The sequence below is a fragment of the Nipponia nippon genome, unplaced genomic scaffold (assembly GCF_047370975.1).
Source record: "Nipponia nippon isolate SJK-2023a ecotype South Korea unplaced genomic scaffold, ASM4737097v1 scaffold_31, whole genome shotgun sequence".
In the NCBI taxonomy this organism is placed as follows: Eukaryota; Metazoa; Chordata; class Aves; order Pelecaniformes; family Threskiornithidae; genus Nipponia; species Nipponia nippon.
In genome coordinates this window covers 1,889,860-1,907,712 of record NW_028262349.1, presented here as the reverse complement: position 1 = coordinate 1,907,712, position 17,853 = coordinate 1,889,860, and the positions used below count along the sequence as shown (strand labels likewise).

Here is a 17,853-nt window from a genome sequence, read left to right as displayed (position 1 = left end):
CACTTCAGTCTTGATAATGCACCCAGGCTATTTAAGACCAGGCAGAGAAATACGAGAAGGATTTCCAGAGCAGTGTAAACACAGATTAAGAGTGTGTGGGTATGGCAGTTGAACTGAAGAATAAATTACATTATTTTTGAGTTATTCCCAGCTTTCAATACTTTTTTCCCTAAATCGTTGGCTGACCAGATTTTTTTTTTTTTTTTTAATTGAACGTAACTGAGAACAGTGAGAAAATATTTCAACAGTTTTGCTTGTACAGCAGCACAGCCCTGCTCTCAGCCGTTCGGTCAGACAAGACCGCGCCACGCTGGTATCTTAACTCTCTCCTTTTTGCGGCGTTGTTCACAGTAATCGTGTTTTCGTGCATAGCCAGGAATTGTTGAAGAGGATGGTTTCTCCCAGCTTCCTCCAGCTGTATACGCCAGAAGTGTATAATTTTCCAGCCTTCCATCAATCCCATGGTCTTTAATTCTGTGTTGTTCTGTAGGCTTCACTCCAGCAGTACCGCAGTAATGCTGGATCCCCAGCCAACCAGTCTCCCACCTCTCCTGTCTCCAATCAAGGCTTCTCTCCTGGCAGCTCCCCTCAAGTAAGGGACTCTGTGCTTCCACAGGCCTTGCTTCTTGTGTTTGTTTTTAGTTGAGTCTCTCCATTACTGACCCATAGTTGTCTCATTGTAATTGTATGTGCCTCATGCATTACTGATGTCTCATCTTGTTTGCAGTTTCATTCAGTTCCAGAGTTTTTCAATAGCTGGTGAATTGCCTTTTTATTGATCAAAGCTACTATTTGAACGCAGTTAAAACTCAGTTATTTCTTTGGGGTGCACCGTGGACAGAACCTCCAGGTCGACCCCTTTCAATTAGCAATATCGTGTAGGAGCTGACGGATAAGGTTGGGGGGGCAGGGGAGAGAGAGGGAAACTCAAGTGCCTCCTGCAGCAGGATAACTCCTGTGGCACTAAATATCCCTTGTGTGGCCAAATGCATTTACATCGGGACCTTTTTTCACGTGGGAACATCCACTTTGAAAGAAACCACTGGAGAAAATGCTCTTAAAACGAGCGATTGTATCTTGCGGCTTGCAAGTGACGGGTTAGTAAACACACTTTCTTGCATGCTAGCTGGTTTTTCTTCCTGTGTATGTATATACTCATACATCCACGTGTCCTGTATGCAAGTCATAGCTCGGTGTGTGTGTAATCCTATGAAGGGGAATTTTTACCTGCCAGCAGCAGGACAGTTAAAAACGAGGCAGTCGTTGGGGGTGCCCCTGATGTAAGGGAGCGAGCGCATTTTCAGCACAGAAATAATCTGATGCTGCTAAAATAGCTCCGTATGGCTGCCCTTTTCCTAAATCCCACCTGTAGAAACGAGGTGCAGGAAATTCTTCCAGAGCATCACAACAGAGTCTGAAAATACATTTTCTGTTTCATCATTTAACGTTTAAGGCTGTAAGGAGGATCCTATCTAAATAAGTGCTGCCCCTTCATGGTTCCAAAGCAGAAGCTTCGTCTCTCCTTGCCATTAGCCAGAGACAGGTCACTGGTAAGCTCAGTAATAGATCCGAGTGTCAGGACTGTCTGGATTTTCTTAACCCTTGCTTAATTGCTTCTTAACTTCTCTCTCTTCTGCCTGCTTCTGCCAGTTCTGCTGTGTTCTGTGTGTGGCTCAAAGAAAACAAGCAAACTTACTCCTCTAGGCTGTCACGTAGAGCAAAGCTGTTGCCAGTCTTGCTGCAAATTCTCAGGTCCAGTTCTCATTTGGGCAGCGCATCCGATTCTGATTTTTGCGTTGATTTTCTTTCCCCCTTGACTTCTCAATAACCCTTTCTTGGTTTTGTCCCCAGGCTTGTTGCCACTGGTCAGTCCAGAGCACTGGAGTGAGCAAGCACTCCCCAGGGGAGCACACATTTGACTATAATTTTTCCCGCTGGGCCTGTTTTATCCTGTAAACTCTTGCTTAGGTTTTGCTATTTTCAAGTGGGACACCATAACTCACACGTGAAAGGAAGAGGATTTATTAATACCACTTAACTTAGTATTGGCCTCTTAAAAATACCCACACAGTTCTTTATTTTGGCTGAATTAAAAATGAGACAGCTTTCCTGCCTCCATCAATGAGCCAAAAGCTAGTAGTGGCGAGCAAGCTATCTGTGGTGGTGGCTGCAATGGAAAGAAGCAATGGGGGAAGAAAAAACAGTTGGGAAGAAAAATTTGGGTTGGTTGCGATGATGGGGGCAGCTCCCAAACAGCAGGACCCATGAGACGGTAGCGTAATCTGCCAAGAGTGAAGGCAGCTTGGTTCCAACGGCAGAATGTGCCCACTGTGGAGCAGTCTGGCACTGGCTGACAAGAGTGGAATAAAGTAGGTGTGACCGGGTAGGCGTCCTCCACTTGCTCCTGTTTCTCTGATTAATTTTAGGTTAAATCGTTCTGAAGCCTATCAGTGTGATGAGTGACATGCTCTAAAAATAGAAATCTGTGGTTTGATTTTTATCACATACGGTTCATTCACCAGAAGTTATTTTTCATCTTTCCACATCTCCAAATCTATTTACTCTCGTGTTTTAGATGTGTGTTCGTTATACGAAGGTCCTCCTCTTCAAACACGAATTGAAAAGCTCTGCTTGTAGTTCTCAGCTTTGTGTTTGCATGGCTTTTCATTGACAATGGCTTGTTGTTTACTACTTCGCTTTCCTCCTCTAACACCTGGCATACTGTTCCAATTAGATAGAAATCTGCTTTTTTTAGTAGAATGGCTGTATACTGGATAATATGGTATGTATTTTTAGATTAATAATTTAAGCCAGGGGTTTTGTGGTTTGGGTTTTGTTTTCTTGCAGTCACCACATCATTAACCCAAGAAGATGTACTGTTGACAAAACAGACCTCATCTAGTGTTTCTGGAGGAGATGGTGTTAGCAAGATGTTTTTCACAGAGTTGTCGATAAATTATTCTAGGACTCCGAAGTGTTGAAGTAATGACATTTCCAGTTGATTTCCTTTGGGAGTTTCAGTGCTTACAGATGTTAACAACTGGTGTACTTCAGAGCTGAGGAATAAATACGGGCTCGTATGTTTTGCTAGGGGTTACTAACGCAGACTTGCACAAATAGATTTTGGTCTCCCGTTTATTATTTTTCATGTTGCCCAAACTTCTTAGGATGGGAACAACGCTTAGTGGAATGCAAAGATTTTAGTTTTTGCCCTACTTCTGGAAAGCTCGTGTAAAAGTGAAATGTCAGAAGTTAAAGGAAAAAAATACCTGATTCTCTTTGGAGCTCTCGAATAGCAACTGTATTTCTAGTGCCGGTCCAAACTGGCTTTGATTCACGCTGAGTACGTGACATCCTGAAATGCAAATTTTTCATTAGAAATTGTTATAAAACATCACACAGCTCGGAAGCCATGCCTGCCACGTAAGATGGGAACCATTTTCCCGTGATGCGGTTAAGCTTGGCTGGTCCTGATCTGCTTGCTTGAGTTACCTCTACGCTCCGACTCCGTCTTTTTTAAAGAAAAAAGCAACGTAGGTAGCAGGGTGAATAACGTGGAGTTTGAGGAGTTGATCAAAGTGTGACTGGGCAGCAAGTAAGATCTCAGTGGTTTAAGGAAAAGTGGGGTTTTTTTATTTAAGTAGTGCTTTGCTTTTTCTCTTGTCAGGTGTAACGTGGCTCTAGCTTGTGATGTTTGGTAACTTCCTCGTAGCCCTGTCTTTTGCGAGGGGTAGAGCAGCCGCTGTAGTTTTGAGGACCAGATGATAAATTGGAAGACCGGTTCCAATTACAACCATTTTCCATTTTTACCTGCTTCTAAGGAGGGCATCGAGTAGGGTGTGCAGCTGCAAAGATGACATTATTGTTCTGTGGTCATTGCTGTGACGCATCAGAAATGCCCAGGAAAGTGAATCAAAATCTTATTTTTGTCTGTAAACCCCTGTTCTTGGCTCAGGCTCCATTTAATCGGTCTTGAGGATGAGCTGGCTTCATTTAGTTAAACCATTTCTTACGGAGAAGTTACTGTTATGCTCTTCTCTGACAAAGAAGCAGTTGTCTGCTACCTTCCCTGACTCTGCCGGGATCGTACTTTAAACGCAGCACCGTGGAGGTCCGTAGGGCTTGCGTTTCCAGCCTTCTGACGTTATCCAGCAGCGCTGTTCTGCAGCAAATTCCTCTCTTCTCCGAGTGCATTCAGACCATGCCCACACCCTGGCATGCCAGCCGGTGGAAAGCGCTTCGCGGTGATGCGCGGAGCAGTTCTTGGATCAAACAGGATCTGCTCAGCAAGGAGTTTCGTAGCACGCGCTGAACTTTCAGCCACCTTCCCCCACGGAGTCTCGTTCTCAGGCTACGAATTCCTCCCTTGATGCCACATTTATCCAAAAGCATCCATATAATGCGATAGCCGAGGATTCTGGCTGAAGGTGGGAAGGTTTTCATTTGCTTTAAAAAGAATGTGTTGTTGCTTCTATCCTGATAGTCCCCTCTCACGGAGGTTGTGGGCGATTCAGGGTTTTTTTTTTTTTATACAAGACTTCCATTCTTTTCCTTTCATGCAACCTGCAAATAAGCTGCGCTGAGACATGCTACTGATGTAGGAGGGAGAATGTTTAACATGTGATGTTTGCTGAAATTCTTATGTTCACCGTTGTGGACATCGTCCTGTGTTTTTTTGAGTATCTTAACCTTTGGCTGTGTTCAGTGCTTTTAACTGTGGTGGCTGGTGTAACTCTGTTCTGAGATTTCCTAGGCTTTTGCTTAATTTCACATGCTGATCAGGTTTCTAAGGAGAAAATTTGTAGCCTTCCTCTTTTAATGCATAGATAAAACAGCTGGAAAATGCTATGCAAGGTATTGAATTTTTTTTCAATATCGATACAGACTCTCCATGCAAATTGTCTTTTATAGGCACTCTCTTTGTCAGTAGATGTTTTTTTTCAGCTGGAGTATCACAGTTTGTGACAGTTTCAAATAAGAAGTGAGCTCTCTGTGATTTCCTTTAGATTGGGCAATTCTTTGGGACAGTACTGAATAGTATTAAAAAATTGACCTGAAATTCTTGGTCACATTTAGAATAATTGATAAATGATGGAGAATAACTGATAAATGCTTGTCATGCTAGAGGGGACAGTAAAATTAGCGAGGCTGAGGAATTCCTCCTGAGATTCTTGCCGATAACATGCTTTACCGGGCTTTCTCGTTAACTTTTCTGATCTGCAGCTAAAGTGAAATGACTTCAAAATGTCAGTTTTATTTTGGCACGTCGGTGGCTCAGCGAAGCTGGCTGTTCCCTGGACAGGAGGCTGCAGACAGCGAGCCCGTCACTACCTGCCTGCCGGTGCTCAGCTTTGCATCGCATTTTGTTCGAACGCGCAGTTTACTTCTGTGTGGGGTTTGTCTTTCACCCAAAAAAAACAGTTCACAAAAAAGCTGGAGTTGCAGAGTGATTTTTTTTTTTTTTTTCCCCCCTCATTTCTCGTGTTACCTAGCGCACTCGTCTGTTTTCATAAATCAGAAGTTGTATATGTTGTATGTCCTCCGTGAGGAAGTTTGGTTTACTTGACTGTATTTTTGTGCTTACCGAAAGGCAGCATAACGTGGAAGGGTTTGTGTCTCGGAGGGGAATACCGAGCGCTTTATGAATTTGCTGATGGTTAGTGGTTGTTAATAACAAAGGGCGCTGCTAACTAACTTTGAGAAGAAGCGGTTGGAAGGCTCGAGTCACTCGCACGCCGTGGGTACGTCTGTTTGTGAGATTTTTGCACCATAAAGACTCTGTTTTGTTTTCAGCATTCTTCCATTCTGGGGAGTGTATTTGGTGACTCCTATTATGATCAGCAGATGACAGCTAGGCAGGCTAATGCCCTATCCCATCAGGTGAGCAAATTCATCTCGGATTTTCAGCTATATTTCGGCCACTTGCAGCTTAAAATAAATATAGATCAACGTCTGATTATTTTATGTGAGTTCACATTTTGTCCATATAGTTTTACCTCTGTTATTTTGAGTTCGCACTACTCAGGGATTTCTTTTCTTCTGTTTTTAATTTTCCCCCGCTCTTCCTTCCCTTTCCTCCCTCTTAGCCATTGTAGCAGATGTTTTTAAAGGTGTTCTGCCAAGTTTATTGGATTAAAAATAATGAAAAGAAGTTTAAAAAACCCCCCACATCTCTGGCCGTGGTTGCATTTGGGAAGGATTCACTTGTAGGTGGTAACAATACCTACTCCTGAATTTGGCAAACAACTCGTGCCCGGTACCAAAGCCTAACAAGCAGAGCCGTGCCTTCGTTAGTTTGGCCAACCAGTGTGTTGATTCATTCAACTGTGAAATATGCTCTGGTGGCAGGAAAAAAGGAGATGGCTTCTGAGAGGCGGTGTTTGATGGGCAGATACCTGAGGTATTAGCATGAATTATGGGGTTTTTTTACTTTGTTTTAAAGCTACCTTTTCTTTTGTTCTTACGATATCAAAAGCAACAATTTTATTTTTGCATCCACCCTCTCCTCATTCCCCTGCACTCTGAATTTGGCAGTGAACTATTCTGGAAAGTTAAGTGAAAATAGACCATATTTTGATCAACGAAACCTAAAGATGAATTTGTTTGCCTGTCTCTTTCAACATTACTTCCCGTACTTGAGCTTTGTAAGTTGTTTTGCTGTATTTCCTGATGGTTAGAAGTAATAATTCCTTTGTGCCTTGGTCTTCAGCTTGAACAGTTTAATATGATAGAAAACGCCATTAGTTCCAACAGCCTGTACAGCCCTTGTTCCACCCTTAACTACTCCCAGGCAGCCATGATGGGACTTACCGGCAGTCATGGCAGCTTGCAGGACTCGCAGCAGCTGAATTACTCCAGCCATGGAAACATCCCCAACATCATTCTTACAGGTAAGAAAATCGCAGACTTCACCGACAAGTAAAACCATCCCGGTGTCGGTGTTTCTCTTCGTTGTGCAGCGTTAGAAGTGAGCTGAGAAAGGAAAAAGGGTGGTGTTGCCTTTGAAGGTTTTGTTTCACCTTGTGTAAACGGTCGTGTTGCTGGTCTGGCGTGTTCCCCGTGAGCCGGTCTGGCGTGTTCCCCGTGAGCCGGTCTGGCGTGTTCCCCGTGAGCCGGGGAGCCTGGCGGCTCTCGTTTAATCCCAGCAAACAAGTCGAGCTGCAATGGCAGCACTAATTGTCTCTCAGACTTTCCCTGCCTCTGAATTTACTGGATCCTCCGTCACAGTGAGGGAGAAGCGGTGAAAGCCGAACTTCTTCCTCTGCTGCTCTGTTCGAGCTTGCCAACGAAGGGTTTTTTAGTGTCACGTAGGGTAGCAAATCTGGTCACAGTTGGACGCTTGGAAACAATTCCTGCACAGGCCGCTGAGAAGCCCGTAGTCCAATCCATGTTTCAGCCAAGGACTCTTGCTGATTAGAATCACGTAAATTAAGGTTATTGCTCCTAAACCTAAGGGGGAGAAAAGAGACTGAAGTGATGCCACTTCGTGGCCCCCCAGTACCTGTGTATGAATTTGGGTTTGTGTTAGGCCACTGTGACGGTTCTGAGATGCTCGGATGAATCTGTAATTCAGCCAGCTGGAAATGAGGATAGGTGTTGCTCATCTGAACTTCAGCCTTAGTTCAATAAATTATTCCAGAATTTTTGCAGGCTGTTTCTGACTCATCTGCCTGGCGGATGTGTATTGGCTAAGTCCTACCGACACCTTTCCCTTCCTCTTCCCTGCAGTGACAGGAGAATCTCCTCCCAGCTTATCAAAAGAACTGACCAGCTCTTTGGCAGGAGTGGGAGACGTCAGCTTTGATACGGATTCCCAGTTCCCTCTGGATGAACTCAAAATTGACCCTTTAACCTTGGATGGACTGCACATGCTGAACGACCCAGACATGGTCCTCACCGACCCCGCCACAGAGGACACGTTCAGGATGGACCGGCTGTGAAGCGTGGACACCAGGAGCGTGGGAACGACGCTTGTTCCTGGAGCCCAGCCGAACTCGAGAGTCCGACGGGTCAGTCGTGTCAGAACAGGAGTTGCTGAGAGCAGTAGCTCTGTCCTGTACAACATGTACAATGAGTAAAGCTTGTCGTTCTAAGCTTGCAGCGCTGCAGACCCCTACTCCCTGTCGCGCCGTATTTCACCCCTTATCCGCTCATTGCCATTAATGAGTAAGGAGTTTCCATCAGCCTTTTCCTCTCCGGAGCCTCCCCTTCCTCCCACCAAAGCTCCAGCGTTAAGTTGTCGGTTTATCCTTTGCACTAGAAAGGGGGTGTTTTTGGGCAGGCGAGGAAGGTTCAGAGCCAAGGGTAAAGAGATTCTTTCTAACGTACCAAATCGTTGGCTGCTGTTTGGGATGGGGAGGGGGCCGCGATGGCTTCGCCCCCCCCCCTCCCCCCTCCACTGATTGGAAAGCAAATCTCTGCATTGCCCCGCTCCGGGAGGGGCCGGGGGCTGCGGCCGTTCTCGCTCCGCTTCCTGGCAGCTGCTTGGTAGAGTAAAAACGCTGCTTCCTGGGTCGGTATGCCACGTTTGCTTTCAGGTTTGTTTCCCCGCCTGTCGTCCCGCACCCACGGCCTCTTCTCGTGCCCTGAGCAAACCCGCGTACTTGGCAAAGCTGAAAAGCAGCCTGGCGGCCCGATGGCCTTCTGTAGCCGGCTCGTCAGAAAAGGCAACTGTAAACACTATTTTCAAAGCTTTTTTTAAAAAAAATATATATGTAATATATATATTTATAAATATATGTATACATATATATATATAGCATTTCTGAGCACACAAAAAAGTACTATAATTCATTACTTGATTAGCACGGAGGAAGGATCAGAACATTTTGAAGCAGCTAAAAGAATATAGGAGACTAACTTGCAGAGCGTATTTCTAATTTTACTTTGTGAGAGATTCCTGGGCAACAGGAAGGGCATTTCTATAGCGATGCCTGGCTCAAATCATGACGACTTATTTTTTATTTTTTATGCGTATTCATTACTTATTCTGTTACCATTATTTATGATCTTTTTGTTTTGTGTTTTTTTTTTATTTAAGTATTTGGATATTAGAAAAGTAGCTAAACTACATACAGCCAGTTGAAGCACTCTACATAATACTTGTACAGTACATCTTTTTTGTGTTTTTATTCCAGAAATATATTATATATATTATATATATAGGTATTTTTAACTAACTGGAATTTTAAACTGATGTTGAGCAGAAGTAAGGAAGCCTAAGGCAAGTCTAGATTTTTTTCCTTTTATATAGTCCGCGTAGGGTGGCAGGAACTTAGATATTCCTTCTTTCACCCTGGGGAAAAAACAGCTTGCTCCACAGCGACTAGTACTGTACCCTCCGACAGGCCGAGGCTCTGTTAAATTTGAGACAAGACTCTTTCTGTTAGTCCTTGCCAGCGTTCTGTGCTGCGGTGTAACGGGCCGGCGAGTGACGCTTTATCAACGGCAGATTAAAAAAACCAAACCGCAGACCACCCCTCGACTCTGAATCGGTGGTTTCGCCTCAGTGTCCTGGCCGAACCGGTGACGATTCCCAGATCTCTGCGCTTGGGACTCGTCTCAAATTTGAAAAAGGTGAAAGATTTAGCAAGAGCCCAACAGGCTTGTGGTGACGGCCGGGGCGCCGCTAAAACGTGGTCTGCGTTGCGCGGTAATCTGCGCAGCAACAGAACCCAGAAGCACCCGACCCCTCTCTTCGGCAGAAGTGAACGACCTAACGTTATTTTGAGTCTTATTAACAAATTGAGTATTATTAACAAATTGAAAGGCACGTTGCGCCTGACGCCCCGAGCGCGAGAGGAGCCAGCGCCTGCTAGAGGCGAGCATTTCCATGCCGTAGGGCTTGAACACCCGCGTCCATTTTTGTTAAATACAGCCTCAATAAAAGAGCCGGTTTAGTTTTCCTTTCAGGACGAGTTGTGCTTTGTCGATCCCCCTCTGCCGTGGTAGGTCCCCCTCTGCTCTCTTGCGGCTCGGTCTGCATCAGCTGGATTTGCTTTTTGCCTAAAAACGTGTCCGTTCCTTCGCAGCTGTCGTGACTTTCAAGCAAAAAAACCCCTCAGCACTTCTCCCCGTCCCCTTGCCCGCGAGAAAGCTTTTTTTCCTTGCTGTTGGCAGCCGGCGATACGGAAGGTCCGCAGAGGAGCTGGGCCGCTCTTAATGAGTTATACTAGGTTTCTGTGTGCTTCCAGAAATCGGTGGGACGCCGTCCCGAGATTCACGCAGACACTGCTGAGCAGAAGCGTCGTTGGGATCTCTCTAATCTGGGTGCGCGTTTGCTCACGTTTGTGCCGTTAGTTGACCATTTGCACTAAAAATGTTTTGTTTTTTTCTTTAGATCTCTTAGCTTCCCTCTGTCTTTTTTGTTCCTCCCCGCACAACTGAAAGGTTATCCCGCATCGGTGTTGAAAATGGTTTTTGTCAGGATTTAAGCCCGGTAGTACACGTTAACTCCCGCTCTCTGCTTCTTTCAGATTTGCTAATGCTTTTTCAATTTAAGGAGGGGGGGGGGGGGGGAAGGTAGCTTCGAACAGGAGGGTACCCTAACAGAACAGAGAGGTGTGGGCAGAGGGGGCTCGGAGTCCCGTGCCTGGGAGCAGCCAGCGGCGCAGCGCGAGGTGAACGCGCTCCTTGCGGCCCCGGGGTTCCCCGGTGGGATTTCTGCCTGTATCGCGCGCTCGTTCGAATGACTCTCGTGCATGTAAATTCTTGTTTTGTGATCTATTTTTTTAAAACCAGAGTCACTTCAGAATGAAGCATCCAAGTAGGAGATGAGATTCCTCACTGGAGACTTTTACAGGGAGCTGTTGCTAAATGCTACCTTCTAATTTTTTTTAAACTACATGTGTATATAAGAGATCTTGTTTATTAGACTTGTAAGTAGACATTTAAAATGGCCTTAATTTAAAAGTAACACAACTGGATGCAACTGTCAAAATTAGGGACCATCTGGTGGAGAGAAATCCAGGTTCTGTTCCTTGCGCGCGGGGCAGACGGCGCTTTGGGAGCGGGACGGAGGAAGGCGAAGCCGTCGCGGGGAGCGGGCGCCGGCTGCGCGCGACAGAAGGCGCCTCATCTCGCGAGCCCCGGCGGCGGGCCGGCAAAAGCTGCTTTTAGTTCCGACCCTTTGAGAACCGGAGCAGTTATTTCAACAGCTCTCGCGTTTGGCTTCCCGGGAGGCCGGTTTCCTGACGGCATCGTGCGGGAGCTGCGCTTCCAGAGGGAATTTTTTTCCCCCCTCTCCCCTTAAAACTTACGGTTTTGTAACGTGTGTGTGCACAAGGCTGATTTTCAAGCAAAACCAATCTGTTAAGTTGTCAAACGTAAACACGGAGCGGATCCCCAGCGTTTTCAGAGCAAGTAATCTGATTGATTTGAGAATTGCGTACTGTTTTCATTTTAAATTGTGGGGGTGAGAGCTGTTGGGGGCGGCTCCCTTCCCGTCCCGAGAGGAGAAGGAGCAGCGGAAAGCGAGGAGATCCCTTAGCAAAAAAAAAAAAAAAAAAAAGAAAATAGTACTATATTTATAACTTTTTCAGTTAAACGATGTTGAAACTGTCTGGTGTCTCAAAGGGTGACTGTCCAAACGTACCTGCTGAGTGGCCCCCGCCCCTCCCTACAACTTGTGTTTTTATGTATACATATATCTCTCTCTATCTTAAAAAGCTCCCAAGCTAGACTGTTGCATTTGCCAATACAATGGGGAAATAATAGGAATAAACCTTCGGTGTATAAAATACTGTGATTTCCAAACGGGAACCCGGCCTCCTGCTGTCGTTGCAGCGCGGGCGGGCGGGGGCTCCGCGTTGTACATAGCGCTCTGCGGGCTCTTGCAAGCCACCCCGCGCGGGCCGGGCCCCTCCGCCGCGCGCCCCGCCGGCCGCCGGCACCGCTACTGCTTCTGCATGGCCGCGATCTTCGCCTGCGCACCGCCTGCCCTGTACAGAGAACCTTCCGTTCGGTTCCCCCCCCCCCCCTTTTTTTTTTTTAAAGAGGGGAAAAGGTTTCCAGAAAGAGGCTGCAAATTAATTTAAGAAATTGTTAATTATTTGTACGTTTTCTTACCTTCTATTAAATTTAATGAATTTTTTTAACAAGCGTGCCTGAGAACGCTGGCGCAAACCCACGCGACAAGAGCGCTTACGGATGAAAAGAGCGAGCTGCCCCCCGAGTTTGCGGAAAAGCAGCGCCCGATAACTTACAGAATCGTTTAAACTTCCCTCAAAAGTAAGGTCGTGACTGTGCTTGCTTGTAAGAGCTTGGATTTCTGTAGAAACAAGAATTAAGGCTGGGGATCGTCCCTTACGGAGCATGGCGCTCGCCCTGGAAACCCCCTCTGTACGCGCAGGAGGAGGAGGGCCCCTCGGCGCCCCGCAGGTCGCGACGTACGCTCGGCTTTCAGGAGAAAAAGGAGAAAAAAAAAAAAAAAAGGCGTTTATTCCTCTGAAAAACGGAACCCCCGTCACTGTGATGGCAATGTGAAAGCGCAGGTAGCGTTTGTTACGTGTGTCCGTTCTTTTTAAAAAACAAAAAGGCAAAAAAAAAAAAAAATACAAATTTGTAGTGTTCCTGTTCTTTGTATTTTTAGTTGCATATTATTTATACTGCGCAGTGTAGGCATGGATTGCATGTCAGTTTTCTATGCGGGCACCATGATGACATTATAACTGTGTATTATAAATCATTTTTACCTTTTTAAACAGAATCATTGTGTGGAATTTCTATACTGCAAAACAAAACACTACATTACGTACTATATTCATTTGTGTTATTTATTTTATTATTTTGTGGGGGGGAGGGGGGCGGTTTTAACTGTGGTGTATATTGCCTTATGTGGGCTTGACCAATTTTATCAAAATAAAGGCCTAAAGGGGTAAAATACGTTTACTGTTTTCTTCAGTAAATGGGCTCGTGGCTGCCGCGGAGGCAGCTGGGGACGCGGCGTAGCAGGAGGCGTAGAGGGGACGCGGCCACGGCGCAGGGGCTGTAATAGGTCGGCTGCAGGTAGCAAGGAGCGCTCGTCTGAAAAGCGGTTTGAGCCTTAGGCGACAGTTTGAGGTCGGTAATCGCGTAGCGGGTGCGGGGAGCCGCCTCGGACCCTTTCAGATCCACCTCCGCGTCGGCATTTCTTTTCGGACCAGCCGTGAGAGTCTCTCCTCGCGCAGCCTCGCGTCGCCCGAAGCGAGCGGCGCCGATGCTGCCTAGGAGACCCCGCCGCTCTTCATCCGTTGCAGGTTTGCTGCTTTTGAACTACGAAGCGTCTGTCCGAGCGCTGCGGCTTTCCGAGGGTCGCAGGCCACGAGACCAAAGAGAAAAGAGCGAGAGCAGATGCCTGCACCCCTTGTTTGGGGTCGGGATGCAGCGCGGCCGCCGAGGCCCGGTGCGGTGCTGCTGGCTGTGCCCGGCGGTCGGGCTCCCGCCCACGGGTCGGCGTTCGGAGCAGACGTGGATCCTTCCCTCCTCGGGGTTCGAACGCAGCCAATCTGTTCCGCCTCCGGGTGTTTTTCTCTGGCAGCGGCGTCGCGGTGACGCGCTTGGTCGGCGCGGTCTTGGGTGCGAACCGCGGAGGAGCCGGTGCCGTCGCCTCGGCAGTCGGGCAGCCGCTCTGCCCCGCTGGCGTCCGACCGGGCCGTCCCCTCCCGAGAGCTTGGCCTCTTGCTGCTGAAGGTTCCGTGCGTCGTCCTGTAAGGGAGCAGCAGGCAGGGAAATGCCTCGGTGGCGCTGGTTTTGGTTTATCTTCCGTCTTTTTACTTCAGATTTTGCTGTGAAGTAGCTACAGGAGAACGACGTAAACGCTGCGGGTGGAATTTCCCGATGGACGTTTGCTGCTTGCCGGAGAATCACAGTGACCTGATGTTGGTGCGCGTACAAAGGTCCCGTTTTCTTAATTGTGTTTTAATTTAGTAATTAATCGGTTCAGCTTCAGGGCGACATAATTTGGGGCAGAAAACCCATGTGGGAAGAGGCGCGCCTTTTTTTAAGAGACGAAGGGAAAAACGCTAACGGTTCTCGACCCGTCTCCAGCCCTTCGCTGTCACCAAAGGCCCGCGGACCTCGGTAGCAGGGGACCGGTGTCAGTTCGGCTGGCGGCAGCTGGCTGCTTGGAGTTTATCCGGTTGCTTGGAGTTTATCCGATCGCTCCTCCCTGCTTCCGACGGCGCGGTGGTCGCGCAGCAGGGTAGGGGAGCGGCGGAGCCGCCGACCGCCGGCGCCCCGGGGCTCACGCGGGCTCCTGGCAAGCGCGGCGATCGCGTCCGCTGGTGTGGAGGGACGAGCGAGCGCTGGAGACGCGGCCGGGCCCTGAGGCCGTTCCGCTGCCCTGCTGTGGCGCCGGCGAAGCCTCCGTCCTGGGAACAACCAGCGAGCGCCTCGGGAATGGCCGGCGCGGGAGTCGGCAGCGGCCGCTGGGACCTGTCACCGCAGGATCGCTGCGATTTCCAAGACGCTCTGCTTGCCACCGGCGTTTCTGTCGCCGCCGTCGCACACCCGAGACACCAGACACCGCTCCAGACAACGACGATCCTTCAGACGTTTTCTCGCAGCCTGTTGATAGGGTGGAAGCGGAGATGACAGTTGAGACGATTTTACTCCGTAATTTTGCCTGCCGTCAGCCCGTGCCGACTCCCAGATACTGCTACTTCTCCTTCTTTTTTCTTTGGAAATTTGCAGACCGTGTTTCCCCTCGGCGGCTGTTGATGCGTTCAGGCAAGAGCGATAAAGCTACCAGCAGAAAAACTAATGGTAGCATTGCGGGAGCCACGTGCGGGCCTGCACGACGCTGGGGATAAAGCGCGTTTTCTTGCTGTCCTTCAGTTTTTGGGAAGCCGGGATCTGCCGTTGCAGGCGGGCGCCTGTTAGAGAGGTTTGTTTTGGAGCGTGGACCTATTGGCGTTTGATTTGTCACTGGTTCTGGTCTCCTTCTATTGAGCTCAAAACTAAGAATAATAATTCGAGCAGTAGATCTGCTCGGTGGGAACATGAATCACCTGTTTCCCATAGCTGCGTTGTAAATGAACGGTTCTGTCCGCGTGCGGAAGGGACGGCGCTCGCCGAGCTGGCGCGGGGGTTCCTCCTCTTCAGTAAAGCGGTTGTCAGAACCGGCGGGGGCCGGCTGTGCCGGCGTAGGCCTGAGCGCGAGGTTTGCTTTAATGGCAGCAGGAGACCCGAGCTGCCTTCGGAGGAGTTCGCTGGTGGCGGCGCGGCAGCAACCTCCCGGGAGGGAACCTGGGGCTGACGCGGGGAACGCGGCCGGCCGCGCCCTGGCGCCGAGGGAGCAGGCGCGGCCGTGATAGCGCGGCTTTTGTCGGTCTTAAAATCGTTGGGTTTTGATCTATGTTGGATGAAGTTTTTGTTTTGTTGTGTTTTTCTTCGTGTTGCGTGGCGGATGAGTCAGAGCGACGTGGGCCTCGCTGTGCTGGGAACCGGTGGGCGTTGAACGCGCTGGCAGGTGACAGTCGCCATCTTACAGTATTCCACGCTTCGGCTCAAGTGTCTTCAAAACCTGAGGAGGCTGGGGGACAACACACAGTGAAACAACGCCGGCCTTACCCCGATTTCATCTCCCCGTCTGCCTCGGACGTTAGAGAACCCTTCGGGAAATAAATCGGGACAAACGGAACCGAGATTGCGACAGGCGCTCTCGGCACGCGGAGCGAGAGACTGCAAAACCGGTCACAAAATCTCCCTCCCTGCTCTTGTTCTTGCAATTTATGTTCCTCAGACGGCCGCTGTATTTGAGCCTTACGTTAACACAGTTAACGAACAAAGGAGGCGTCGCTCGGCTCTCGAAAGCGTCTCTGAAAATGAGACAAACCCAAAAGAGTTGGTGCAAGGAGAGGAGGGGACGGATCTGCGTCGCGTTGCTCCGAGGCCGCCGGCCTCCGCACGGCGTGCTGGCGGGAGCGCTGCGGGACAGCGCGCGCGCGTCGGATGGAAGCGTGCCGGGCTGTGAGCTCCGCTTCCTTCAGGTTTTCTGTACCGATCGCTACGGCCCCGCGCAGATAAGCTTCAACAGCTGTCGAAGGGCGCCCTGCTCTGCAGGGAAGCCGAGAGGTTTTTTAATGGCGGTTGAGCTTTTTAACTCGGAAGCTGCAGAGTTACAGGGAAATGGGCGTTCTGCCCCGGGAACGTTATTCGCTACCAGATGCAAATTCTGCTAAATCTTTCAAGATGAGGCCGAGACCAGCGCAGATTCACCCACCCCTCGGTCCTTTCCTTCACTGCAATCCAAGTTCTTCCCTCCATAAGCTGAAATTGTCGTAACCGAGTGAGGGTGACGGGAAGCCTGGGGTGAGGCCGCAGCTTGCGCCTGTAATGGAGCTCGGCGAAATCGGTGCAGGCAGGGCCGGGCCTGGGCGTGGGGGCCGTGGGGGCCGCGAGGGTTGGAGGAGCGAAGCGATGGTCTGGCCCAGCGCTGCAGGCGTCCAGCTTTTTTATACCGCGGTTTAGGCAAAAGGGGATGAAAGGTCTCCAGTCAGAAATCTAAGAACGGGTTTCTGCAGCCGGAGTCCTGGAGCCGTCAGTATTTCCCACAGAAACTTTTCGGGCTTCAACTTGCTCACAGACACGGAGCTGAGTTGTGCCGCACCACGGGCAGTTTTTTAATTCAACAAAATCTGCTCTGGCTGTTTGTCAAGAAAGGGAAGGAAGCGGGTCTCCGATAACCTTGCTTAGGGTAATGCCACAAGCCTCCCTTTGAAAGGGAACGATTACGCTTGCCTCAATTTTGGAATTTCTGAGACATTAAATGTAGAGAAGATAAATAGGTAAAGCTTCTGTCCTTGCAGAGCAGACGATGAATATGGAAGTTATACGATAATATTTATGGGGCCAAATGTGGGGGTGCAGGGCTTGCTTAAACCAACCGTTCTTTCCTTACCGGCTCCCGAGTATTTGTGGCGCGAGCATCGCCGCGGTCGGGAGAGCGCCGCGTGCGTAAATACCTCGTGTACGCATCCGCCGCTCCTCGGGCGGCGTTAGACGGCGCAGGGGTGGAAACACCGTCTGTCAGCCAGCTACGACAGCAGACGTTGAGGTTTTCTTTTGGGGAGGAAGTAGAACTCTTAGATGCTTTTTCTTCTGCTGTTGCGGAGCCCCCGCCCGTGAAGGATTCCTTGTAGACGAAATGGAAGTGAAATGTATCAGTGCTTGTGAAGGGAACGTTTGATTTTAATAAAATTAAATGTAGCTGCTTTTGGCAGCTTCTCTCACAGACTGGCAGCTAAAACCAACTTGACGTAGTTCACTGAGCTTGGGGAAAAATGTCGGCTTTATGCGTTTGCAGAGGCAGTATAATATACTGCTCTTTACACGCGAACCTTTTTCTATTAAAACGAGTTGTGGATTATTTCACTGATATATGCAATCCTATATGCAGCTACGGCGCTGGTGGCACAGGAACTCTGGAAAAGTTGTCCCTGCGACATAAAAGTTTTATTTATTGTGGTTTTCTATAGGTAAAGTGGAAAACTGAAGTTGGCTTTAAGTGTTCGCAATCTGAGAAATGATGTGAAAAAGCAGCTCAACTACATGTACATTCTTTCCAATCTTTTCTTTTTTGTGTGAAGGCTTTTGTCTTTGTATCTTTGCATTATTTGTAAATGAAATGTAATAAAAGTTCAAATGTTTTTGTCTCTGGCTGCTTAGCTTTTTCTTAGTTTCCTTGGTTGGTTGCTTGCTTTTTGACCCAAGGTTTTCAGTGGTGAAATATTGACGTTTTCAGTGCTCGTGTTTATAAAGAAACGGCAAAAGCAAATGCTTTTGGTTAGCTGGCTTCTCGCAGCTGCGAAAAGTGACCTCTCTCGTGCTCTTCCGAGGGGAAACCGCAGAGGGAGCTGAAAGACGCAAAGCCTC

The 17,853-nt window shown here is 48.6% G+C and overlaps 1 protein-coding gene across 8 annotated transcripts in view; it reads left to right on the top strand.

Annotated features, from left to right (window-relative positions):
- CRTC1 (CREB regulated transcription coactivator 1) overlaps positions 1-17,633 on the top strand; it is a 52,389-nt gene extending 34,756 nt beyond the window's left edge. For 3 of the 8 annotated variants that reach the window (XM_087769556.1, XM_087769555.1, XM_087769561.1), the window contains 4 exons: positions 491-592; positions 5,794-5,880; positions 6,710-6,890; positions 7,729-17,633. In XM_087769556.1, coding sequence (XP_087625682.1) covers positions 491-592; positions 5,794-5,880; positions 6,710-6,890; positions 7,729-7,940 — 582 coding nt within the window. In that variant the 3' untranslated portion in view covers positions 7,941-17,633. The remainder of the gene's footprint in view (positions 1-490; positions 593-5,793; positions 5,881-6,709; positions 6,891-7,728) is intronic. The other 5 variants (XR_015707350.1, XM_087769557.1, XM_087769560.1 and 2 more) reach the window with 5 other exon arrangements.
- Positions 17,634-17,853: the final 220 nt, after the last annotated feature.